The sequence below is a fragment of the Anas acuta genome, chromosome 21, assembly GCF_963932015.1.
Source record: "Anas acuta chromosome 21, bAnaAcu1.1, whole genome shotgun sequence".
Taxonomy (NCBI): domain Eukaryota; kingdom Metazoa; phylum Chordata; class Aves; order Anseriformes; family Anatidae; genus Anas; species Anas acuta.
The window spans coordinates 5,564,101-5,590,224 of NC_088999.1; the positions used below are offsets into that span (position 1 = coordinate 5,564,101).

At 56.3% G+C, this 26,124-nt stretch overlaps 1 protein-coding gene across 5 annotated transcripts; it reads left to right on the top strand.

Moving 5' to 3' along the window:
* Positions 1-25,653, top strand: RSPO1 (R-spondin 1). 5 transcript variants are annotated; one of them, XM_068657933.1, is made up of 8 exons: positions 12,552-12,625; positions 12,751-12,826; positions 12,965-13,085; positions 20,415-20,805; positions 22,594-22,785; positions 23,526-23,675; positions 24,085-24,273; positions 24,897-25,653. In XM_068657933.1, the coding sequence occupies exons 4-8, from the start codon at positions 20,712-20,714 to the stop codon at positions 25,052-25,054; spliced, it is 783 nt and encodes a 260-aa protein (XP_068514034.1). In that variant the 5' UTR covers positions 12,552-12,625; positions 12,751-12,826; positions 12,965-13,085; positions 20,415-20,711; the 3' UTR covers positions 25,055-25,653. The 5 variants fall into 5 exon arrangements, with proteins under 5 accessions (XP_068514037.1, XP_068514032.1, XP_068514034.1 ...); XM_068657931.1 differs by having other exon boundaries at positions 12,536-12,625; positions 12,751-13,085; XM_068657932.1 differs by having other exon boundaries at positions 12,569-12,826.
* The last annotated feature ends 471 nt before the right edge of the window (positions 25,654-26,124 follow it).

Sequence of the window (26,124 nt, forward strand, 5' to 3'; positions counted from 1 at the left end):
AGAGCCTTTCTGGAGAGGCACGGGACAGGCGGGGATGGGTGCCAGCCGGCGCCCGGCGGTCCGCCCGGCGCAGAGCCCCAGCGTGGGGCAGCGGTGCCGGCGCTGAGCACCCATCCGGGTGGGAGATGAGCAGGGACGGCAGGAGCCAGCCCCAGGTAAGAGCCCACCCAGCCCTTCTGCGTGGCCAGGGGGGGACCACGAGCTCTCCGCTCCCCTCCGAGCTGCTGCTCTCCACGGTTAACCCCGGCGCCCAGCTTTATCCATCTTGGCTTTATCTCTGCCGCCCGACAGCGCGGACCTGGAGGTGCGCAGCGGGGCTGGCCCCACGCTCGCCTTGGCTTTCCATCAAGCAGATAAGAGGTGGAAGGGGAGGAGGGGGCAGGAAGGCGAGGGGCACCGGGGACAGCTCGCGCCCAGCCCCGCCGCCGCGGCATTGCTGGTGGGGAGCGCTCCCGGGGCGTCTCTCCTCCTCCAGACAAGGCTGCTTTGACCAGACTGTGCTCTTTTATGAAATCCCAGCCATTTCCCATGGAGAATTAATTTGCACAAGGCAGAAAAAAAAAAAGATTGTTTTAGAGAATTTCTCATTTCAGCGTTTCTTTTCTCTTCTCTTGTTGACATTATTTGTATTTTTGTTTACATCTGCTCGTCACGAGCCATCTGTAATCCTGCACAGTGTACCATGAGCTGGCATGATATGACATAATGCGAGAGCTGAGATAGCCTATTATTTCTATTTTAGTTTGGAGGATATTTTAAACTTTATGTTATCCAGGAAATTTCTGAAATATTTGTCTTCATTCCAAGCCAGAACGAAAACAATTTTGGAAATGTCGGAAGTGCCCGTGAAACAAGTAGCGAGCGCTTCCAGCTCGGCCGCTGCCTGCGACGGGGTGGCCGGCGGGGAGGCCCCAGCCCGGGGTGGGCAGCGGGCAGGGGACGGAGGGAACGGGGACTGGGGCTGGCAGCGGGATGTGACAGCAGTGGAGTCGGCTGGGGGTGTTGGGATGGATAATTCTGCCACGAGCCAGTGCAGCCCTGGATTTCCCTCCCTATCCAGGTCAGAATGCACTGGGAGGGCTGAAGGAGTGGGGTCGGTGCGCTTTGGGGCCTGCCTGCAGGCTCTCGCAGGGTTTTAGTCGGTCCCGAGCCCGAGGGCTTGCGGACACCTTGCAGAGAAGGCACGAGGCTGTGCCGAGCAGAGAAACCATCCCCAGCAGCCTCCCCGTCTCCTGGGTCAGACAGCTTCCTCGCTCCAGGCCATGCCAGGAGGGACTGGGGCTGCTCTGCAAACCCTCTCTGGTCTGGGAGGCACAAGCCCGGGATGCAGAGGCTGTAGCAGAAGGGATCTGCTCAGCCCAGCCCCGGTGCTGGGACAGGAGCTGTGGGAAGCCAGGGTCCCGTCTGCGTGCGCCCTGCCGGAAAACGCCGTCGTTTTCCCCAAGTAATTGTCTCTGCCTCGCTGCCGAGACGCTCAGAGCTTTGCTTTGTGTGCTCTGGGAACCAGCGATTTGTAAAGACACGCTGCTGGGCTAATCCTCCACCAGCTCCCAGAGCCCAGACCAGCTGGGGTCTGGCAGCTCTTTCCCTTCTCCCTCTCCAGCCTCCTCGAACAGCGAGGAGCCACTTACAGGTTCTGACTTATACGCAGAGCAGAGCGACAGCTCACTGCGGTTGGCAGCCAGGGCTGTACGGGCACGTTGTGCCAGGCGGGCACGCCAGCGGTGCCAGCGTGGTGCTGTGCCATGTGCAGAGTCCCGGGGGCAATGCCAGCCCTGGTGGTGAAAGCATCTTGGCACCGTCCCTGCTCCAGAGCCGTCGTTGTGCCCTGGAGACGCTTTTACGGAAGGGAGCTCCTTTCACGGCACGGTTTGCCGTGGCTCCGGTCCACGAGCTAATACATTGGGGAAACAATAAAATTAGGCTCTAAAAAAAGATACCTTCCTCTTTGTGCGCAGGAAATCTCACGCTCTGCGTGGAGCTTTTAATAGCGAGCACAGTAGCGCTGCGCGTCTTGAACTGAATTAAAGCTCCCTCGTGCCGTTCCCCAGCGCGCAGCTTTGCCGAGCCGCACGCCCCGCGGCTGGATGAGCATCGGGGGGGACTGCTAGGAAGGGGGGGCACAGCCGGTGCCTCCCAGATGAGATTTGGGAGGGCAGAGAGGGCCTGAAGCTCGAGGCGCTGAGGTTTCTGTAGCTAGCAGCTGGCACATCGGTGGGTGCCGGCTGGCATCGGACCCAGGATCTGTTAGCAGGTAGTGTATGTGGAGCTGGAACCACGTTAATCTTGGGCATGCCAAGGAGGAAGGCTGGCACGGTGACATCCTCAGCGAGCCAGCTGTCAGTGCAGAATAAATAGAGCCCTGCAAGCCCCGGGCTGCTGCAGGCAGCTCGCAGGAGGCAGAGCAGCAGGATGCTGCTGTTAACCACCCTCTGCCCCAGCAGACAGCGGCATCCCCCCAGCCTGGGTGGCTCGGTCCACCCTGAGCATGGATTTTGCTCCCTGATTCCATCCAGCCCTGCTGTGGCTCGGTTTGGGGTTAAGCATGGTGGTGCCGCGGGAGGGCTGCATGAATGGTGCTGGCGGGGAGGCTGAGGGGCACCCTGACACCCTCAGTGCCTGTCCTGGGTGCACCATGAGTGGCACCCAAAGGGGTGGCTGGCACAAGAGCCTGGTGGGTGAATTTGGGGGTGGCAGAGGGTCTGGGGGGGACTTTGGTGCAGCACACAATGACCTGCCCAAGGCCACCCCAGCTGATGGTGAGACAGGAGCAAGGGGATAGGGTCCCTCACCCATTGCTGCCCACGGTGCACGACCACCACGACTACAGAGAGTGGGGACCGGCTTTGGGGTGCACCCATGGGTGCTGTGCCCCAGGCTGGGCAGCAGTGGGGGCTGCCAGGGTTTCACTCCATGGTGCAGGAGCCGAGTGTCCGGAGGGGACAGGCACCATGCTGCGGGGAGGGAGAGGGTTTGTCCCCCCAAAATGCATTTGTCCTGTTGTCCTCAGGGGAAACACTAACACCACCGCTCTGTGAGTATCGAGGGCCTGTGATTTTTAAGAAAACTCATTTTGAAGCTGACTGGAGTCTGTCAGAGCAAATTAGTTGCAGTTTCGGATAGCCACTTGTTTCTGGTTTAACCCTGGGAAAGCAACTGGGCTACAAATGTTTACCTTATGAGGTAAACCATCAATATCCTTGAAACTTTGATTAAAAAAAAAAATACTGGACTGGAGCATCTTGTGGGTTTCTCCCCACCCCCGCCCCCCACCCCGATTCGTTTCACAATATGCCAGAAGCATGGCTTGAGTTAGGGCTTTGGCAGGGGCTTTTATCATGATGGATATAGTGGAGGCTAGAAAAGAAATTTGGTTATCAGAGGATGCCAGAACTCAACTTCCTAGCACATACATTTAATAACGTGAAAGTTCTCCTTTAAAGGTCTCCTTAGAACAAGTCCTAGTCATCACAGAATGCATGGAGATAAATTAAATCACATTTTAATAGCGGAGAAGTCATTTCTGGGCCGGGTGCAACAGTGAAAGTATGTTCTCTCTTAGACAAAAGTAGCCTCATCTCCCATCAGAGCTCTGAATGCTACCATATGAAAAACTTAATTGGAAATGAAACCCCGGAGCTCCCCGGGCAGAGGCTCCACGAGAGGCTGTCACGTCCCTGGTAGCTCCTGCTGACACTGCAGTCACTGGAGAGCTGCTCTCCCTCCTAGCAAACGAGAAGGCATCTCCAAGAAATAGCATCTCATGCCTGTTGCTGCAGCGGTGCCGGAGAGAGGGGCCGGCCGTGGGTTTTGTGTGGCTCAGCCCCGGCTCTTCCTCGGGGAGCAGAGGCGCGAAGCCGCAGCCTCCTGCCAGCAGCAGCGAGGAGCTTCCCACGCACGCCCCGTGCCCTTCACAGATCCCGCAGCACGTGCCTGGAATATGCACGAGCGGCTTGGAGGAGATTATAAAAGGCACAGCGGGGAAATGGATGCGCATTTCCCAGTAACTTTAGCCAGGAGCGTGGCTCCGACCTGCTCCTCGCCCCTCTGCCAGTGCCCCGGGGGCTGTCGGTGCTGTCTGCAGTGCACACGTGGGGTGGAAGCTGGATGAGTCCCTGTGGTGCAGGGCTCCCGGATGGTCCTGTCCCTTTTGGGGTGGCTGTCTGCTATACTCTGTGCCCAAGCATCTCCCTCAATCACCAAAACCCCCAAGCAGGGAATCAGGCAAGTGTCCCTGTATGGTTTGTGCTTCAAACCTCATCCCACTGACTGGCAGGAGAGGAGCTGCCCATCACCCAAAGCTTCTGAATATCCAAGCTCCCTGTTTTTTTTCACTGATATATTTTTTAAATCTGCCTTTTCTGAACCTTGTGGCTCAGCGCCCTCCAAGCGGCGGGGGCGCGGGGCCGCGCAGGATGGCTGTCCCCGCGGGGAGGGTGGCGGCTGAGGGTTTGGGACATATTTCATGCAGATGAGAAGAGTCGCTCAGTCATTCCCCTGTGCACCCTGGAGGCGTCACTGCATTTTCCCAGAGAATGGCTCATCTGAACTTGCACTGACTGTCTAAAACCACCAAGCCCCAAAGCAGACGTCGCGAGCATCTGCTCTGCCGCCCCGCGCGGCTCTCTGGCTAAGGCCTCGCTGAAGCATTCTTTCCTTTGCCTCAGACCATTGTTTTCGGCTCTGCCATCTTGTCGAGCCATGCACGACCCATTCTCTTCCTCGCGCCGTCATCTTGAAGATATTTCAAGTATGCGCAGGCTCTTTCCGTGCAGACGCCAAGCTCGAAGCGGACAGCATGCGCAGAAGTGCCGCGGTGCGGCTGCGGGGTAGCACCGGCCACCCCCTGCCCCCAGCCCTCCACTTTCTCATCTTCCCCTTCCTCCTCCCCATCCCTGCCTCTCTCCCTTCCCTTTCCCCCAAGGTCCCAGGAGCCCCAGTCCCGGCTTTCTGCAACCCCAAAACCCAGCTCCCAGCGCTGCCCAGCCTCCTCCCTGCAGCTCCCCGCCGAGCGCGGCGGCGGGGCTGGGCGTTGCTGCTTCTCCATGTTTATAGAATTACCCAAATCCCTAGGCAGAATTAGCTCCTTGCAGAGCATTGCACTCAATTAATTATATAGTTTAAAACACAATACATAGACATATCCCATCCGCACCAGCAAAGCTTAGGGCTCCACTGGAAACCTCTCAAAAGCCGGAGTGCAGCAGAATTAAGGCCGTATGCGCAGCCTTAGCCGTGCTCCTTCAGCACACTCGCAGCATAGAGCCTTTAATTATAATTAAAATAATTATAGATGTGCTGCAAATGTCTCAGGGAACGCAGCGAGCAAGCACATTTCTACAGCTTTTGCTATACTGGTGCAGCAAAATACGTTGCAGGTTTTGCTATACTTTTGCTTTTGCTATGGAAATGATTTATTTCCCCTGATTTCAATACAGCGATATTCCTCACCACCTCCACAGGCTTTGGCTGACCCTGTGGAGGGTCCAGGGCCACCCCAGCTCTGCTCGTGCCACCGCAGGTGACTGACACCAGCGCTGGGGTCTCCTGAGGTCACCTACGCGTGTCCCCGTGCCGGGGTGGGAGTCCACGGCAATGACAAGCTTCCTGCGTGGCCTTCCCCTGGGGTTTCTGTCACGCATGATGTCTCACATCTGGGATCCGACCAGTCGGTGAGGATGGCAGCGCTATTTCCACGCCAAGCTGTAGCTTTTTCACCCCCAGCCATTTCAGAGTTTACAGCTATTGTGTTATATTTTTTTTTTTAAATGTTGCAAGAATTTATATTGGGAAAAAGTGCCTTTTTTTTTTTTTTTTTTTTTCTTTTCTCAGTGCCCTGGGAAATGTCATCCAGCAGGAATGTTCCCAAGAGCCGCTCGTGGCCGAGGGGAGGCTGGGCTCCAGCAGCTCTTTGGGGCCCCCCTTGCCCCATGCTCATGGCAGCACCGAGCCTGGCAGTGGGGCAGAAACCCGGGGAGGGAGAAGCTGCTCGTGGGGCAGCCCCCGCTGCAAACACTCTGGGTTTCGTGTCCTCCTCGCTGCGCTTCTCCCAGCTCCAGCTCTGGACAGAGTTACGAGACGTGCTGGAAGTCCCAGCCCTGTGGCCTGTCATCATTTAAGCTTGACTTTAATAGCGTCTCAAAGCAATTTACGTTTCCCGAACATCAAAGCCCCCCGGAGTGATGCTGGGGGAGGCAGGGCTTCCCCGCACCGCCGGCACCGACGCTGGGGAGCAGCAGGACCCCCGCTGCTGGCGCTGGACACGGTCCTGGGTGGTGGTGGTGGCACCATGGGCTGGCTTTCCTCTGGAGCAGACCCTGCTTCAGGCCGAAAGAAAAGCATGACGTGGTTTGGAAAGGTGCACCGGGCGGTAGATGAGGCTTTCTGCAGGTTTATTAAATAGAAAAAATTGACTTTAATCCCGGAGCTACCGGTGCGCCTCGGGTAGGGGAGGTCAAGGGGAGGAAGAGCTGAGACGCTGCACGCAGGAAGAGAAGGGAAATGACAGCACACATTAAAGCACGAGTGAGGTTTGTCTGATTGCCCTGCTACAAAGGTGCCGGGTGCCTTTTCCTGAAGCAAAGCACCACAGAGGTGCGTGGGCGCTGCCCTGGCATGGCGAGCAGCCACCCAGGAATCAGCAGCTCCCCATCTCCCTGCGGCACGGGACAGGAGAGGCAGAACAGAGGAGTGCCCGTGGCTGCCTGCGGTTCTGCTCTGACCGAGCTCGTGGGGCCGTGTCCTGCGTGTGGGGAAGGAGGGCAGAAAGGATCCGAGCTGGGGCAGAGCTGGGAAGGGTGTTTGGGATCGTGTCTGCCTTCTATGGACAGAAGGGAAATGAGAAATGTGGATAGAGCCAGCGGAGGGCAACGCATGGGGCAAGGCAGGGGGCAGTGCCTGGGGCTGGGGTGGGGACAATGCAAAACCAGGGCAGGGGGAGCCCAATCCTGCCCAGTGCTTGGTGCTAGGACTGTGACAGCTCCAGCAGGGCCAGGGATAGAGCCCTGGTCCACCTGAAGATCTGCCCGGGGGGAGTGACACAGGGATGGGGCAGGTGATGGGTGCTGGGAGCAGGCACAGCTTGGCTGCGGCTTTTCTATAGGACCTGACAACAACACACCTCAAAAATACAGCTCCAGGAGCATCCAGTGGGGAAAAATAAGGAGGAGAAAGAAATAGCGAGGTAGTTCCAGCCTGTATTACCGTCACTTCTGCCCCCCCACCCTCCTGTGCACCCCAGGATGTTGTGGGGTGCAGGGGGAGCAGCTCCCTGGTAGGAGCTCCCCGTGCCTGGTGCTGCCCCACAACCCCGGTGCTGGCCTCCTGAGTTTTGTAGAGGAAATTTTCTGGAAAAAAAATGGCAGAGGCTCCTGCCTCCACAAACACAGCGCGCTGCTGTCCCTGCCAGAGCTCAGCGCTGGTTTGCCTCAAGGAATCTGTGAGATCTGTCCTGCTGTGATCTGTAACAATATTGGGATTAAATTAGCTTCCCTGAGCTGCAGAGGGGTCAGCGTGTGAGGCCCCCTGGTTAATCCAGCAGGCCAAAGAGAACAGAAGCCTCCCTGCACCGGGAAAAGGAAAACAACGGGGTCTGTTTGCAATCCGTGGAGCTAATTCAAACAGCATTCCTCAAACAACAGGGGAAAAGGGCCTTCGAAGCGAGCGGGAGGGGAGCCTTTCCCAGCATGCGCGTAACGCCGCTCCAAGGGCGGAGGCGAAGCGCCCAGCCTGCACGCGGTGTCCGGCCCCGAGGCGAGGTGCTGGGCGCAGGACGGCTCGCTGGGGGCACGAATTCACCACCCACACGCTGCCCTCTCCTACATTCATCCCCCTTTTTTCCCTTTTTTCCATGCCTGGCAAGCACGGAGCGCACAGGGGATGTCCCGGTCATTCTGCGGGCACCGGGGAGCCCCGGGGTGCTCGCTCTGCCCTAGGAAAAGAGGCACGTCCCAGTGATCCCCCATGGCAGAGCAGCCCCTTTCTGCTGGCTCCCCCGTGGAAGGAATGATCCCGCGTGCCCCCGTGCCTGACCCCCGAGCGGGGCTTGTGCAGGCTGCGATGGGAACTTGATAGTTGTCTTTGCAACCAGAGCGGTTGTTTATGCAAGAAGTTAGGCACTTGGGATAACTGTATTACCGGGGACTGAGGACTGCAGGTGTGCAGATATTATTAAAAACAATTGCCCAGGCTATCAATCATCCTGCGCTAGATAAGCCCCCTGAAAAGCAGAGCTTTGTGTCCGAGAAGGGTGCAGAGAAACAGCACGGGGAAGGGCTGGGGCTGCACTGCTGCAGAGGCTTCAGACTGTTCTCCCTCTCCTTCTGGTGTCTCAGCGAGCGTCTTTTCTGTTTTTTGCTTATGCTGAGATATTATCAAAGGCTGATGAGGCACTGGGGATGAGTAATACATCCTCTGTGCCAGCTGAGAACTTGTAGGTGCTGGTATCTCCTGCAGACAGGGTTAATGCCAGGGCCCTGGTCTGCCAGATTAAGGCAGTGTTTTAATGGGGAGGGGAACCAAGTGCTCCAGCAGTGGGTTTGGGGATGTGGGAGTCACCGTTTTCTCTGCAGAAACAGGGGAAGGATCCTCCTCGGAGCAGGCACAGCGATGGTTTGTGTGGGGTGAGGCACGGAGCCCTGCAAGGGAACGACTGGGCCTGGGCAGAGAGGACTGGGACAGGGATGCATCTGCCCCAGGTTGTGCTGTGCCATCCCCACGGAGGATCATCCCTGCAGCCTGCTCGTGCCCTGGTCCCCATGCCCAGGACCTTTTCAGCTCAAGGTCTGGAGCCAGCTCCAAACCAGGGAGAACCCAGCGCATGGAGCGAGGTGCCCTGCTCCTTTCCCTGCTCTGGGTTTAGGCAGGAGCACCAGGTCTGCAATGTGCCAGGCACTGGACAGGCTCTGGGTTAGGAGCAGAGGCTTTTCATCGCACCTCAATAATGTGGACAAACATAAGGATGATGGAAAACCGGCCATCAATCCTTTTGGCAATTGCGGGCAGTGTCCAAGTCCTGCTGGAGCCAGCGCGGTGCTTCACTGGGCTGATGCCCTGGCTGTTGGAGGAGCAAATCTGGTGAGCCCTTTCTACACAAACCTCTCCTTGATTGCATCCGGGCAGCTGGCAAACAAGAGGAGAAGCTGCTGGGAAGGGAATATTGGGGCAACCTCTGGGAGTGGAGCACGAGGAATGGGGATGGCGGGAGCCCACCAAGCTGCCCCAGCACCTGCACGTCCAGGACGTCTGTGGGCTGCAAGGAAAACCTCCTGAGTCAGCGGCTCTGCTTTCAATCTGGAGTGGCTTGGCGTTTTTGCCCTGTGAAAATGTGGAATTTCGTGTCCTTTTGTACGAGAGAGAAACAGCCTGTTTAGGATTAATTTAGGATCAGCCTCAAGAGCCATTAGCTAAAGCAAAACAAAACGGTAAATTAGCTGCCTGTCAGAAGGGGAAGAAATGTGGGACTTGATGCTGGATTTATTGTGGAGGGTGTTAAGGCAGGATTTAGTGTGATTTACTGTCCTCTGCAATGATACCTTCTAACACCAGGGAGCTGGCAAGCACATCGCCCTGCCTTCAGTCGGACACACTGCGCTGCTCGCTAATTATTGATGCGCCCGGTAGCCCTGGTCCTACTGCTGGATTTGTCAGCGTTTCCATTATAAAGCTCTGTCTTCAGGGGTTTATTGCTCGCTTATAAACATTCGCTCCACACTGAAACTTGATCTACAGCTGTCAAATGGAGCTGCAGTGATCCGAGAAAGATTAGAAAGGAAAAGGTTTGGCCATCCAATGCAAGCACAGAGTTCAAAATCTTCAGTTCGTGAGATTTTTCACTCTTACATTAAATTTCAAGACTGTCCCAGAGTGACGTTTGATGGCCCTTCAGAACTTCCTAGAGTAGAAAGTAGAAAACCTCTAAATATAAATAGAAAAGGTCTTTAATGCGGAGACTGATGGCAGTGACCACGTAGCATCTGTGCAATTTTCAAACCACATTCCCTAATGCTCCTGCGAGACAGCAGTGAGCTCAGAAGATGCAGTTTACAAGTAGGAAACCAGGGACATTTAAAGAGTGCCGAAGACAATTCAGGACAAATAAAACATCCATACCCACATGCGTTAACACATGCACAATGCAAAGGAAAAGCTGCATGAAGGGTGGATTTTTTTTGTTGCCTGTTCTGGGCTGTTTTGTATTTTTGTGCTCATACCTGAAGAACACAAATCCCCAGCATGTCTGGGGGACTTTACGCCATGTCCCTTCTGGCACCCCTCCTCTTCCTCATGGCAAAGAGCTCCAGAGCTCTTGCCAGAGGCTCCCAAGGATGCCTAGAAACACATCTTCAGAGGTGGCTCGCAGAGCATCAGCAGGGACCTGCTCTGAACCTAAGCGAGGGACACAAGAGGAGGATTCGGGAGCTCACTATCGGTCCCATGACAGCCTGAGGAAGAGCCTGTGCCCTCCGCCTTTCAGCCAGGAGCTGTGAAAGCTTGGGGAAGATGAAGTGAAGATAATGCAGCTCATTTCTTCAAGACTTTTGCTGCGCGCTGCCTGGTGAGTCACCCTGCTTGGCATCGCTCATATGTCAGCATGCTGTCCTGTAATGTCCCTAGGAAAACTTGGAAGCTGAGACAGAATTTTATTCATTACAGAAGAATTATGGCATCTGCTCGAGTGGATCTTACACCTAAAATAAATGCTGACATGTGTTCAGATGGTTAGAGGAGCTGACCCACTTCCCGGGGGAGCGCAGCCGTCTGGAGCCGGCCGCGGTCACAGCTGGCGGAAGAGGCGCTGGTGGCTGCGTCGCACCGAAAGGCAGGAGCAGGGGCTGTGCCGGAGGGAATCCCTGCTCCTGTGTGCTGCAGAGGGCAGGCACCTCTGGGAATGGGACAGGGCTGGGTATGGGATCCTTCCTGCTGACTCCTTCCTTGTAATGAGGGACACCAGCCCCAGAGCGGAGCAGCAGCAAAACATCGCGATGGTCTCAGGGCTGTGGCAAAGCTGAGGCTCCCTGAAGATGCAGAACAGGAGGAGGAACAAGCTGGGAGCCTGAAGCTCCTCTCCCTGCTCTGCAGAGCTGGGGCTGCTCAGCTGCCAGCCCTGAAGCTCTGCCTCCTTCCCCCCTGGTCCCAGTGCCATGCAGATGGGGTTCCTCCCCGTAAGGAGCCAGCAGCCTGAGCCTGGGCAAGCTCCACCAGTGGTGGTTTCTGGGGATAATCACCCGTCTTCTGGTTCAAACACATGTAGTGCCACGGGAAGGATGGCTGGAGGAGGAAGAATGAGAGACAAAAGGGGGAAGGCAAGGATGGAGCATTTTGTGCATCGCCTTCTGCATCTCTCCAGACTGCAAGTCTCACATCTGGGCTTTAAGGGAACTGCTTGGTTGGGTTATCACCAAATAACCCCTAAGTAGATAGTTCAGAAGACATCACCACCGATTTCTGTAGCTCCCCTCAAAGACCGTGACCTGCAGATTACCTTCAGAGACAGGCAGAGGCAGTGCCACCAGGAGAGCCTCGGGCAGGAGCAGGCTTTGTGCCTGGGATTGCCACCAAGGGATGAGGAACGTGGAGCAGCCACGGAGACAGAGAGCACAGGAGAAGACATGGCCACATTCTCCTGTGCTGGGAATTAAGGTTTTGAATGGTAAGGGAGAAGGTGGCATAGCCACTGCTGTCCCTCGCACAGCACCCATGCATCCTCCCGAGCCCACCCATGGGTGGGAGTGGGCTCAAGACCCTGATTTCTGGCTCCGGGTGCCGATGGAGCAGTGCTGGGGGATGAGCTGTTGGGGCTCCCTGCAGATCCCCGTGTTGCAGGCACTGTGTCTGACCCCTGGGAGCCAGGATTAGGGTCAGTGACACACGGGGACACTGCTGCCATCCCTCTCCCAGATCCCCAGTACAGCAGGCACACGGGGATGCTGGTGAGGGTGGTGGCCAGATCCTGCTCAGCCCCCTGGGCACGGTGGCTCTTGGGGACCCCAGCGGGGTGCCCACACCTCGGCTTTCCCCTTCACACCCCACACCCCATGTGGAGCAGAGTCTGTCCCAGGAGAAGAAGAGGAAGGGGGATGAGGATGGTGCAGCAGTGAGGAGGGAGAGGGGAGAGGGCTCGTGGGCTGCCTGGGTGCGACGCAGGGCAGGGAGCAGCAGGGCTCCACCGCGGGGACGTTTTCCCACGCGTGAGCCTTTCCTCCCGTTGCACAGCCAGGGATGGAAAAATAACCGGGCTTTAAAGCTCATCGCCTTGGTGCCTTCCTCCCTCCCGAGAATAATAAGCTGCTTTTAATATTTGACATGTTTATTAACAGATGCAGTTGTGACAGCTGATGACTTCATATGCCAGTTACCACTGAAATGTTAGTAATAACTCGGAATTAACTGTCATAAATAAAAAAGACTACAAAGAGAACGGGATGTTGTGTCACTCTGCAGTAATTTACTGAGACCCCGTTGGCTCTGGATGCAACACTGGAAGGTCCTTTGTTGAGCTCCAGTCCGGGTTTTGCAACAGTCACAATATTTTGGCTGGATATTGTCTTAGGAGGTGGTACTAGTGGGGTGGAATTCCCTCATGCAGGAGTTTGCACTAGATGCCTTTACAAAGCTGGATACTCCGGTAATAATAATAATAAAAAAACCCTACCCGGTGGATGGGGATGGAGTCTACGGCACTGAGACCAGGATTTATTAATGTGCAAATTGCTCTGATATGATCACATACTTTCTGCTTTGCACACACAGGGAGCAGCGTGGGCTGATGGAGTATGAACTAGCCTGGGCGATCTTTACGAGCTGAAATCCTGCACATCACAGAAGGGTTTGTTTCTCTGCGCAAAACCTGGGAAGCTGTTAGAAACCTGCTTTTAAAAAACAAGTCAACAAACCCCCCCAGACCCAAATGCACCAGACTTCTCCATGAACTCGCCATGAAAGTATTTTTCATTTTTTTTGACAGAGACGTGCATGTAACTTTCTCTGGAGGAACCGAGGATTTTTGTAGTTGGTCTTGTAGTGTTTTAAAGCTGGGAAACCAGTAAGAGTCTTTTCAGCAGTGATGAGGGAGTGACAAGTCAGAGGTAAGGGCTTCAGAATGCATGTTTGTTTAGATGAAGCTTTTGCAATGTGGGCTGCTAATGAGGAACGCGAGCCTTGTCAGCATCCGACTTGCGGCTTTGCCTTGTGCAACGCGGATAATGAGTTCAGACAATGAAAGCTGGGAGAAATCACAGCCCGATCTGCCGGGATCCCCAGCTCCCCCACCCCCAAGGTGAGCGGGGCTGTGCAGGGGAGCCGGGCTGCCTCTCCCTCCCGTTCCCGCTGCTTTCCCTTCCCAAAGCTGGCACCGGGGTGCGCAGAGCGAGTCGGTGACACTCGTTAGTGCGCGGAGCTCGTTAGGGCTCCTGGACCCGCCGTGGCTGCTCGGTGTGCTGCCGTGCACCGGCTCGCGGGGAGAGGAGTGGGCTCGGGCTGCACAATTTGGGGACTGACCCGTTAAGTGGTCCCTGCCTCGATACCGACCCTTAATTCAGCCTCCTGAGGAGCACGGCACCCATGGGGGCACGGCGCGCAGCCGAGGAGCGCGGGGTAAGTAAGTGCTCCTTGGGGTTTTTGGAGGTGGGATCAGTGGGGAAATGGTTAACGGCGATCATGGGAATAATTACACGGCCGTGTTAACACCCCGGGTGCTGCCGTGCAGGGGAAGTGCTGCCGTGTCTGGGCGCTGGGCGGCTGAGCCCAGGGGTTAGCGGGGACTTGGGCTCCGTGCGGCGGTGATCCCACGGCTGGGCAGGGACCTGGCTCCCTTCTGGGTGTCCCCAACGTGTGCTTGGATCGTGGTGAAGTCTCAGACCCGTCCTCGTGGTCCTGTGCACCTACAGAGCTGGGCTGCAGCGTGATGCAGGAGCTGGGGGATTTTCATCCTCAGGCTCCTATGGTTTCTATAGGCTCAGGCACGTGTGTTCCCCTGAACGGCCCTTGAGATGGGTGTGGGGGTGTGAAGGTGATGTGCTTTGGGTTTAAAGGAGTGTTTTGCAGCAAAAGGCATTAAAATCAGGCAATGCTGGCAGAAGCAAGTGTTGCACAGCATGGTAAGGATGGAGCCTTTGCTCTCCTGTGCACTGGTCACTGGCCACCAGTGCAGGAAGCCCTGAAAGGTGAAGGTCCATGAACTTGAGGCAGTGCTTAAAGGTGTTTTGTGGTGGCCAGGCTTTAGCTGAGATCCCGTGGGGACCCAGCCCTTGCAGCGAAACCTCTGCCCGCAGCTCCATCCCCTGTGAATTATTTTGCCTGGAGTCCACCTGTGCCCCTGACCTCCTGCCTGCCAGCTCACCTCTGGCCCGGGCCGGGGACGCGGTGGCTCTGCGGGACGCGGGCGCTGTGCCATGCCTGGAAGCCACCCTGGGGAAGAGGCTCCTTCCAGCTGGCTCCGTGCCCCGGCCCCGGCTGCGAGAGCAGCAGCACCACCCTGAGGGACGTGGCGGGGAGCGAGTTTGGGGCGCGGGAGCACCCGCTCTGGTGGCAGAGGGGGCATGGATGCGACCCTGCCAGCACACCCAAAATAAGTCAGCCACAGCAAACCCCTTGGTCCTGATGTCTGAGCTAGACCCGAGCACCTTTCTGCCCCCACCATGGGGCTGGGAGGCTCTGCTGGCAAAGCAAGAGCTGGAGGGGATGGGACAGCCTGCGGGGACAGCCACGGGGTGGGAAAGTGTCCTCCCCTGAGGATGGAGGTGTTGGCTGGAGACCCTGGTACAGGGACAGCTGTCAGCCATGCCCACTGGCAACCTGTTGCTGGGATGATCCTCTGTGATAGCAAAAAGCCTTGCAAAAAACACAGAACTCAAAAGTTTTTGCAGCAATAGCTGGCCAGGAGAAAGCTCGGACTGCCCTGCTCGCTGCCTCCCACCAGCACAACTCCTGGCCCTGCCCTGATGCCCAGCGCTGAGGCTCCTGGCTCTTTTTCATGTTGTGTTTTTCCTTCTGCTCCTGAAATCAGTGCTGCTCGCTGGGCTCTGCGAGGCTCAGGTTTCCCACGCCGTGACATTTCGGTGGCAGAGCTGGCACACGGGGAGTCCTCATGGGGAGCTCCCACCTGGAGGATGCTTCCTTTGTGTATGGCCCAGCAGAAAGCCCCCGGTGCTGTTTAGGGTCTTTGCCCCAGGCTTCATTTCTGCTGGTGCCCGGAGGAGCGGGTTACAAAGCAGCTTGTGGCTCGCTGGGCTGCTGTCAGCCTGGGAAGTTTGCTTTTAAAACCACGCATTTAGAGTCAATTGTACGATATTGCTGAAAACCCTTTTTTGGCCACATTCGCAGGGAAATCAGATAGGAGCTGGGCATTGAGCTGAGCTGCTGCGTGCTCACGGAGGGCATTGCATTAAATCCCCACACACGTGGGGGCACCATCTGTGTCTGCCCTGCACCTCCCTGGCTGCCAGCGAGCACCCCACTGTGCAGCAGCACAGCCCCCAAGGGTTAATGAGGATTTTTGGTTTTGGTGGGAGGCTCTGGGTTTCAGTCCGCCTGGTCTGTGCTGCTCCAAAAAGCTCTGGTTTGAAATCCCTGGCCTGAAACTTGCTTTGGTTGCTACTGTTGCAGTGCATCCTGTCACCAGTTGGCATTTGGTGAGTTGCTGAGATTTAGGGGAGGCTTAAAGCCACGTGAAGTCGTACCTAAAAGCAAAATAAGCTGGATCCTTCTGGGACCCCAGCTGAGCTCCTGCCTTGCAGCTCCTGCCCTGCTCCCGTGGGCACGGCAGAGCCTGCAGCCTGCCGCAGAGCTCCGCTGCTGCTCCTCGCCCCGGCCCGGCAGCAAGGGCAGTGGAAATCCCCCAGTAAAAAATTTCCTGGTGTTTTACAGTGCCGAGCACAAGCGCTCCCAGAGAGAGGACTGCGGCACTGGTAATCGCAGGAGCACTTGGAGCAGCCCAAGCTCACCGGGGCTGGGGGCTGCTGCTGGGGATGGGGCAGGGGGGTGCCCGCAGGCAGGACCCCTCCTCGTCCCGTTCCCCATCTGCAGGGTCACAGCACGGCTCCGCAGCTGTGGGGGAACGCAGTGCAGAAGCTGGTGGAAGGAGTCAGACCTCAACAATGCTGCGGAGAGCTCCGCTGCCAGATTGTTTTTTATTATTTTATTATTATTTTTTTTCTTTTCAGTGAAGTTTATGGGTTAGGGATTTTGCAGAACTTGGCACTGGGATATAATATCAAATGAAGACCTTCTGGTTCGGAAATTTGACTTAATGCAGCCTTCTTTTATTGCTTCAAGGATTAGGCAGAACAAAGTGGCTCTGCATGTGCTGCACGGGGCCGCTGGCCGGGTGAGACACCCTGCGGCAGCCACGATGCCCACGCCGGGCACCCATGGGACTCTCCACCACCCAGGGCTTCAAAGAGCTTCTTCTGTAGCGTGTCGCTCTCTCTGCCTTGCTGACTGAGAGGGAGACTGTCCTAGCCTTGAGCACAATGTGCTTTTGGTGGAAACTGTCCTGCTTGTGCCAATTCTGCAGTATTGGGCATCCCATGGGCGAGCCACCCCTGCGTGTGGGGTGACCCTGGGGGTCCCCAGCTGTGTGGGGTGACCCCACAGGCAGCACGGGGCAGGCAGGGCACAGGCACCAAGTGCAGGGAGCACCCACGGGCATGCAAGTTGGGCACATCTCTGGGTCAAGTAGGCATAACGGTGCCGCACAGCCAAGGAAGATGCCTGGGGGCTCGCAGGCAGATGGGGTGCTTGGTGTTGCTGCTCCTCTTGCAGCTCGCAGCGTCCTTGCAGCCCTCACCCACCTTGCGGGTGCTTGGAGGCTTCTGTGTTTACAAGGGCCACGTGCAGGTGGCTGGTGCTGAGCTGCTCTCCTCTTTGCCCTGCTCCCCAGATGCGCTCTTCTCGCCAAGGCCAGCTCCAGGGAAGCCCCTCTGATGTGAGGAGCTCCAAAGCGGCTGGGATGAGGCCCCCATCCCCATGCCTGCACGGTGTGCATCCCCCTGGGGCTGGATCCTGACACCCGCAGCTCCAGGGCACCCAAAGGGGTGCGTTCGGAGCCCGCCCGGCTCCCAGCCCCACCTCAGACTGCGAGCTTCAGATGTCTCGGGGAGGCTGCCCGAGGCTTTTGCCAAGGGAGGGCAAGGCATGCAGCGAGATAAACGCGTGTGTGGGCTTCTGCTTGTTTGAAAGGTGCCTCCTCTCCTGCTGGCTATGTCCCACCTGGTGGGACTCGGCTCTGCTGCAGCAGCAGGGCTGGACAGGGAAATGGAAATGGAAATGGAAATGGAAATGGAAATGGAAATGAGTTAGAAATAGAAATGAGTTAGAAATTGAGAAAAAAGAATGGGAAGAATGAATAAACTTCTGGAGTCCGGTCTCCTAGCATATTTGCACCGCTCCCACCCTCCAAGCAGGCTGCCAAGGTGAAATTCAAGTTTTCTCCTCAACTCTAGGATGTGGAAACTCCAAATCCTCTGTGCTCGGAGCTGGTGTCCAGCCGGGTGCTGGCAGCCGAGCGGGCAGGTCCCGGGGTTCATTACCGCTGCTGCTGCACTTGGCCGCTGTCCTGCCTCCAGCCCGCCAGCATCTGGTCCTTCTCTCCCGGCTTCAGTAAACCTTCAGAGAGCCCGTTTACATTACTGATAGCCCGATACGTTCGGTGAGAGGCAATATATCAGCAATTTAGTTATTGCGGATTAGGTCTCGAATATCCCAGGGATATAACGTCGCTCTTTCTCACCTTGTGTGGAGGAGGACTAATGGTAAATTATCTGGATGGTTTACATTTTCTGGTTTGTATTGGAGCTCCCAAGGACCAATTCATCCTGATTGAATTGCAAACAAGGCTTACTGTCATCTCAGATGCAGGGGCCAGGTCTCTCCATAAATGAATTCAGAGCAATTCAGGTTACCCCGAATTCTTCCTGTCGATGGGATAATGGCATAAATCCTGCTAATGTTTAGACTGGGAATTGTTTGCAGCAACCTGAGCTTGACTGATGGCTGCAATAGCATCAGGAATCATAATTTGTGTCCTGAGGTGAGGGTGGGAAGAGCTGGGAACCCGGCTCCTCTCCTGGGGGGCAGACCACAGGCACAAGTCCTGCGCAGGGAGTTTGGGGGGGGTTGAATGTGGAGAATGTGTTGGGGACCCACCATGGCACAGGCTTCTGAGCATCCAGTAGTTTTCTGTGCCGAATGAGCAGCCATTGCCGGACACTCAGGCTCTTTTGGGGCTAGGCTGCAAGGAAAGAAGGAGGAAAAAGCATTTGCTCCATTTGTGTTCTGGGTTTTCCATGGCAGGTCCCTGCCCCTGCGCCGAGCGAGCCCTAAGGGATGGGCTCATACGGCTGAGGCTCAAGCCTCACGCTGGCTCTTGGCACGCTGGGGGAGTGTTGGCTCCCTGAGAACATCCCCACTGCTGTCCCGAAACAGTGGGGGAGGTTTGCCTGAGCTGTGACTGTTGTGTAAACACAAAGGGACATGGAGCAGGTCCAGCATGTGTGTCCTGCGGGGCACGTCACCTGCGTGAGCACTGGGATTAGCAACAAGGGGCAGCCAGAGCGGGCGGTGGCGGTGCTCCCCCCGGTGCAGCTGGCTTTCAGGGCTAATTTGGGGAGAGTTTGGGCTGAGCTGCACTGACACGGCCCTGGTGAGCATCCCTAGGGTCCTCCTGGTGGTGCTGGGCCATGCTGTGCTGTGTCGTGCCACCCACATCATGCCATGCCAAGGTGTGCCATACCATGCTGTGCCATGCCATACCGTGCCGTGCCACATCACCTTGTGCTGTGCCATGCCATCTCATGCCATTCTGTGCTGCTCAGAGGATGCAGGGAGATGTGCTGCCTTCACCCCTCCCTGCAGGGCTGCCCCACACGTGTGCCCAGGGATGCTGAGCGCAGGGAGGCTGCAGCGGGTGAGGGTTGTGATCTCCGCGCGGATCTCCGCTCCGGTAAACACTCCCAACAGCCCAGCTTAAGCACTTGACAGTGTTTATAAAGCAGCTTGCAGCAAACAGGCTTGGAAGTGCAGAACAAGTTGGTGTTTACACAAGTGACTAATTATTTATTTGAAAATCCCCTGGATGATGCTGCGGGCTGTAACGACAAGCACATGGGCAGCGCTGCGCTCTTGCCCCAGCAGCTCTCAGGGGAGTCTCAGCGGGGATACGGTGAAAAGTTCAAGGCTGTTGGGGCGGGAGGATGCCAGCAGCACCCCGCGGTGCCACGTGCCCTCCCGACAGCGCCGGTGCGCTTGAACCAACGCTGCCCTGAGGCTTCTGCTCTGGTGCTCAGCTCAGCATCGAGACGTGCTGCTGCAAGGCCCGGCAACACACGGGTCACATCTTCCTCCAGCTGCTGCCTCGAGATGTTGCCAACCTGCTACTGCTGCTACGAGCAGCAGTTTCCAAGAGCTTTTCTGCTGCGTGCGTGGCTGCTCGGGGCTCCTGGTGGTGACGCTGGGGTGCAGTCAGACCCTGGGAGCACATTCCTGGGCACAGGGCTTGCTCCCAGCTGGAGCGGGGTGAGCTCCCATGGTTTCTTTGGTCCCTGTGTGCCATGGGGATGGAAGGTATCTCCCCAGGACAGCTGAGTACAAGGTGTGTGAGCAGCAGGGTCCTGCAACCCTTTGTGATGCCCGGGGCTGCAGCCGGGCACCATTCCAGCCCCACTGCCACTGGCCATTGGGGGCATCAGTGTCTGCACAGTTATTATAAAGGGATTAAAACCCTTTTCTGTTTCATTTGACCTCACAGAGTGAATGTTGTTGCCTTTATTCCCACACAATGGCAGCAGTTGGTGGGGCTGCGCTCTGCCAGCTGCGTACAGAAGAGTGCAGCCCCACCGTGCCGTGCCAGAGCTTACTGCTCAGCCTGGGAGTTGTGCTTCCTCCGCTCCTGGAGCACCCAAATCCACCTCCGCAGCCATTTTCCAGAGCTGCATTTGCAAGGACGGGGAGCTCAGGGCGTTGCAATTGCCTTTGGAGCAAACCGCAGCATCTCGGCAGCTCTCAGGACAATCCCTCCCTGTCCCCAGGGACAGCGCTGCACACCCAGCTCAACTCCCAGTCCCCAGAGGTGCCCCCTTGATAGGAAACATATTTTGCGCTTGGCAGCCCGCAGTGGCCGTCTGCTGCTTGGCGAGCAGGGGCTGAGGAGCACTGGCACTGCAACGAACAAGTTACAGCTGCAGTTGGGTTCAGCAGCCACAGATGGCAAGACCACGGCAGGCATTTCCATGAAAAAAAAAAAAAAAAATACCTGCAGTTTTTTATTAAGGCAAGCAGAAATGTGCAGGTGGGGTTGGAGGGTGATCCCCCAAATTTTGCTCTATGCTTGGCACCGTGCTGGCCCACTCCAGACAGAAACGATGGAGACCTGTGTTCATTATCCAGTGGAGCTAATCCTTTCTCCTCTTCGTTTCCAGTTCCTGCGCGTGCCCGTGGAAACTACGAGCAGCTAACGCTCACTGCCCGAGCCCCCAGATGGGACTAGACCCAAGCTCCTGCGCTCCGTATGGGGATGAAGGCAGAACCATGTTACCTGCTACCTAAGGCCTCTGCTGCTGCGCCGGTAGCTTGTGGATATGGTCCTGCACCAGGCTTCACACACAGACTTTCAGCTCTGAGCCAGCCCCAGAGGTTTTAGTGGCAGCAGAGCCCCCCAGGCGTGGGACGGACTCCAATCACCCTGCGATACAGGGCTGCAGCGCTGGAGAGTTACTATGCAGCTTGGACTGCTTGTGGTGGTGGTTTTTCTGAGCTCGATGGATCTAACAGGCAGCAGCAAAGTGGTGAAGGGCAAGAGGCAAAGACGAAGTACGTATGAAACGTTTTTCTTCTTCTCTGCTCCTCGTGATGCGCTGCCGTTCGTGGAGAACGGGAATGTTTGGGGATGCGCAGGGTGGGCAGAGCCTCCTGGTGCCCAGCGAGGTCTCAACCTTCCCCTGGTCCTGTGCAGCTCTCCTGCTCGCAGGATCCTGCCTGTTGTGGTCCCTTTTCCTGTGGTCATGGCTGGGGAGCTGCAACCCGAGGTGCATGGCAAGGGCGGGTTTTAATTATCCCCTGCGGCCAGGACGGGCTTTGGCCAGCCCCACCCCGGGACTCGAGCAGCCCGAAACGCACAAAAGCAGCCGCATGGGCTTCCCCTCATTTAGGCAAGCTCGTTTTAGAACTGGTTTGCATTCAAACGGCTTTAAATTGAATTACAGAAAAATGATTTTATGTTAAAACTGGGACTGCTGGAGCTCCGTGAGAACAGGGAAAACTCGAGGTCGTGGCTAAAGCTATTAAGCACAATTCCCAGCAAGTCTCGGTTCGTACCTTTGCCACAGAAGCAAACCTCAGTACTGTGGGGTGCAGGAGGGATGGGGCTGGATCCCTGCTTCCAGAGCCCGAAATGCAGAGGGGAGGTTGGCCCAGACCTGGCCAGCCCTCCTGGCAGCCGGGCACCTCGGGTCCCCGGCCTGGGGATCCCTCTTTTTTTCTGTCTCATTATTGAGGCTGCAGCAACCTCTGCACCCTGCAGACAAGTGGGGACTGGTGACGGGGCAAGGACAAGGAGCAGGGGAGCTGCTGGGACCCCAGGTCACGGTGGGAGGGAGAGGAAAGCTTCCCCACCTCTCAGGCTGGCATGTGAACACTCTGGAGCTCCACACTTGCTTTTGAAGTGTAGTAAACACAGCTTTTAAAGGAATACATTTTAAAATACACGGTCTCTCCATAAACAAGGACACTGCTTGCATAATAAACTAATAAAAATAACCTGCATTCTAGCCTGCAAAGAATGCTATTGGTTTCAAAACAAGCAGCATTTTACTTGATAATTAAAAGCAGAAAACTCTCAAGACATGGGATTGAGTATTTTTCTTGGACTGAATCTAGGAGCTGAGAACACATCTCTATTTTGGGGGCAGTGAAATCTCCTACGCTGCCAGATACAGTGAACGCAAGAGGGGTCACAGTGAGATGTAGCTTGGCCTCAGCCCGGCTCAGAGCACAAGGCAGGATTACTCAGAGCGTTTCCCTCCAGCACTGCATGGCCCCGCTCCCTGCTTGCCCTGGAGGTGCCCGGAGCGGCACCGCTGTGTGACCTCTGTTTGGGTGAAATCCTGCTCTAACAGGGCATTTAGGCAATGGGGTGCTGTTTGTAGCTGGTGGCTGCTTTGGGGTCCTGGACATAGCAGACGCAGAGCTGCAGTGAGTGCAGGGGGGCCAAGGCATCCCCTGGGCAAAGCCATGCGCAGGGACAGGGCTAATGAATTATTGAGCTGGGTTTGATTTGTTCTCTCCGGGTGGCACTTATGTCAAGACATGAACTCATACTTCACATCAAATATTTATGGCAGCTTCCCTCAGAGGGGGATTTGTCTCCAGGAAGCTGCTGGCCGCTCTCCAAAGAGCTGGCTCCTGCTCGAGTGGCAGGGCTCAGCAGTGATGCCCTGTCTCAAGCTGGTCGTGGTGCTGTGTCCTCCCTTATGGGACAACCCCAAGCCCTGGGAACCATCAGAAAGGGCAAGGCTGGGGAAAAATCACGGAATTGCAGAGCTCTGGTGTCCTTGTGCCCATGGGTGGGCGCTCACTGCTGCCTCTCTCCTGCTCTTCCAGTTAGCACCGAGCTGAGTCAGGGCTGTGCCAGGGGCTGCGACCTGTGCTCCGAGTTCAACGGGTGCCTGAGATGTTCCCCCAAGCTCTTCATCCTTCTGGAGAGGAATGATATCCGGCAAATCGGGATCTGCCTACCATCCTGTCCACTGGGATACTTTGGCCTTCGCAATACAGACATGAACAAGTGCATCAGTGAGTATCAGTGGTGTCTCCATGCCACGGGCAGGTCGTGGTGCTCCTCTCCTCTGCCCATCCATGGTCATGAAGCAGCTCCCTGAGTGAGAACTTCAGCCCAGGGCTGCCTCGTTCAGCCAAAGCACCAGAAAGAAGCTGGACGTGGAAAAACACGCTCACTTCCCTGGCAGTTTCATGCAAACCACCCTGACGGCCAGGTTTCTGTCCAGTTCAGTTTCTTTGCAGCCCATATTGTGGCTGCAGCTGGAGCGGCTGAGACTGGGCTTTGTTCTTTCCACTTCCCCACTTCAGCCAGTTGGTGCTTGGGCTGAACACAAACCCAGACCTTTTCCACCCTGCCTGATTTCCACCTGGAAGCTGCTGATGCAGCACAGTGGCTCTGTCCCATAGCAGGGAACAGTGCAAAGAAAACTAATGGCTATTCGAGTAGCACAACCAGGCCTGGCAGGGCACCCAGAGACTCGCCCTGGCTGCTTGCAGCCTCCTTGGAGCCAGAAGCAAACTGGTGAGAGCGATCAGAAGCCTCCTGAGCCTTCAGGACTTAGCTCTCCCACTGCCCATGCCTGCTCCCTGCCCACCCGTACCCTCCCCAAGCTGCCCTGCCTGCACAGCCTCAGCCCCAGCACACGCACACAGCGCAAATCACATCTCCCGTGTGCTGCTCAGGCTAGCCCAGCCTGCCAGCACTCGTGTTCGCGTCAGACTGCGTGATGGCTTTGTGTTTTTGTTCCCCTCAGAATGCAAAATTGAGAACTGTGAGTCCTGTTTCAGCCGAAACTTTTGCACAAAATGTAAGGAAGGTTTGTATTTGCACAAAGGGAGATGTTACGTCACATGCCCTGAAGGCTACTCTGCTGCCAACGGCACCATGGAGTGCAGCAGTCCTGGTAAGCGACACTCAGGCACCTTCCACTGAGCTTTCTGTGCATCCGTCGGGTCCTGTAGCATGTATTGCTTCAGGTTGGCTTAGGTGATAAAAAAAAACCTTCAGAGATGGTGCTGCATTGTGTCTAGTGGGTGATGGTACCAGCGTCCCTGTATCCAGCCCTTTGGAGCCTGCTGGGCACTGTAGCACCATGACATCAACGCAAACTGCTCGTGGAGTGTGTACAGCTCAGGGTTCACCATATGGTAGGAAAAGGGGTGCTGTGAAAGCCTAGGAAGCTGCTGGGGAAGCACACACGCTCCTCCAGCCTTGGGAAGGGAGAGGTGCAATGCTGCAGGGGGGCTCCTGAGAGGGTGGAGGCAGCCGTGGAGAGACGAGAGTTACCTCTGGCCTTTCTTGTTATCTGGCAGCACAATGTGAAATGAGCGAGTGGGGGCCCTGGGGGCCCTGCTCCAAGAAGAGGAAGCTGTGTGGCTTCAAGAAGGGTAATGAGGATCGAACGCGGCGGATCCTGCAGGCTCCCTCCGGAGACGTGTCCCTGTGCCCCGCCACCACGGAGGTGCGGAGGTGCACCGTGCAGAAGAGCCAGTGCCCCGAAGGTGAGTGAGCACCAGGTGTTTCACCACCTCTCCCCAGCACCACTCCACGTGGCAGTATTTAGCCTAATGGCCCAGCACCATAAAAAGGCAGCTGAGCAAGCTCCGTGTGCTGCGCAGGTGGGAGGTGTCACCTCCTTTGTAGGAATGCTGAGGTCTGTGCTTTTCCCGGGAATTGCTGTGTCCACAGGATGAATGGTGGCTTGGTCATCCCCTTACGGGATGGACAAGATTGTGGCTGGGCTGACTGCTTGGAGGGGAACCGGTTCTGAGCAGTGAGTAACAGCACGAGACCAGCAAGCAGGGAGGGGGGGGGATGAGCCCCGCCTGGCTGCCAGTGGTGCAGGCAGCAAGGTGCATTAAAAAAAGGGAACAGGCTGTGGTGGCAAGGAAATGCGAGTCTCAAATCTCCTGCCAGAGGCTGGGAAATCTAAATCCAGGTTTGAGCCCTCTTCCCTGTGTGTATTTAGGAACAGCTCGCAGTACAAAGAGCAGGCTGGCAGGTGGGCACCTGTGTGGTTGGAAGGGGCTCAGCCACCCCTCAATCCATGCCAGGAGCCCACAGGACCCCGCTGGGCACACTTGTCCTGCTGGGAACCTCACCCCTGCCCTTTGCTTTACTGCAGGGAAAAGGAAGAAAAAAGAAGAGCAAGGAAAGCAAGATAATACCAATGGGAACAGAAATCGGAAAGACACCAAAGATGCTAAGTCTGGCACCAAGAAGAGGAAGAGCAAACAGAGAGGGGCCGTGGTCCCCGCCACATCTGCCAGCCCTACCCAATAGCTGCCCCTTTCCGTCACCTGATGGCAAGACTTCATTGCTGCTATGTATATGAAAGCTTTATTGAACCAGAGCACTGCTACACAACATTACACATGTTCCGAAAGACAGACATATACTCCTAGACTAGACCCGACAGAAGCCACATACACGATACTTAAGGAGGCTGCACCCCCAGGACGCGGACGGCACCCCTCCGGGGCGAGGAGCGCAAGTGCTCGCGGAGGGACATGGCAGTGGGACGCTGCGGGGACGAGAGGTGAGGATGAACCAGAGCAAAGGACAAGGGCACGGGACCTTATGACACAGTGCCTCCACGCCGAGCCAGCCGCCTGGCCCCGGCACAGCACGGTGGCAGCCTGGCGGACAGGGCTGGGACTGAATTTCTGCTCTTCCAGACCAGGGAACTGGACTCACGCAAAGGCAGTGGCCTCTTTCTCTTCCCCCTCCCCTTTATTTTGTGTTTTAAGCTGTATGACTTTATCATTGAGAATAATACATGTTAAACGTTTGTGGTAAGAGGTCAGTGGTATCTGCCCTGAATCTGCTTCAAAGAGTTATTTCAAATTAAAAAAGAAAAAAAGAAAAAAAAAAAAAAAAAAGATGACAACCAGCTTCCTGAGTGTGTGGTTCATGCCTTGGCCCCTATGGAGGCTGGTGTCCCACAGGACAGAGACTCACTTGTGGAAGGGAAACACACAAAAGCTGTAAGAAAATCCCAGAAAATGCTGCCAGCTGCTTGCAGCCTGAGCTCAGCCCCGCTGCCCACACAGGACCCACGCTGCTCCCCACCGTCCCCCAAGAAAGTTCCATTTAAAGAACCCAGCTTGAGAAAAGGAGAGGTTACAAAACACCAAAGGTTGCCGAAACATTGTGACTTTGCTCCTACGGTCACAACTACCAGACTCCACTCCGGGGCTAGGGCCAGGCCTGTCCGTTCGGCCCAGCACTGCCCCAACACACAGTAGGAGGGAACGAAGGCGGGAGGGGGATGGCACAGTTCAGGCCCCATGAAGAAAAGAAAATGTTTAAGTTGGGTAGAAAGCGCTGGTCTCCCTGTCACCAACGGGAAT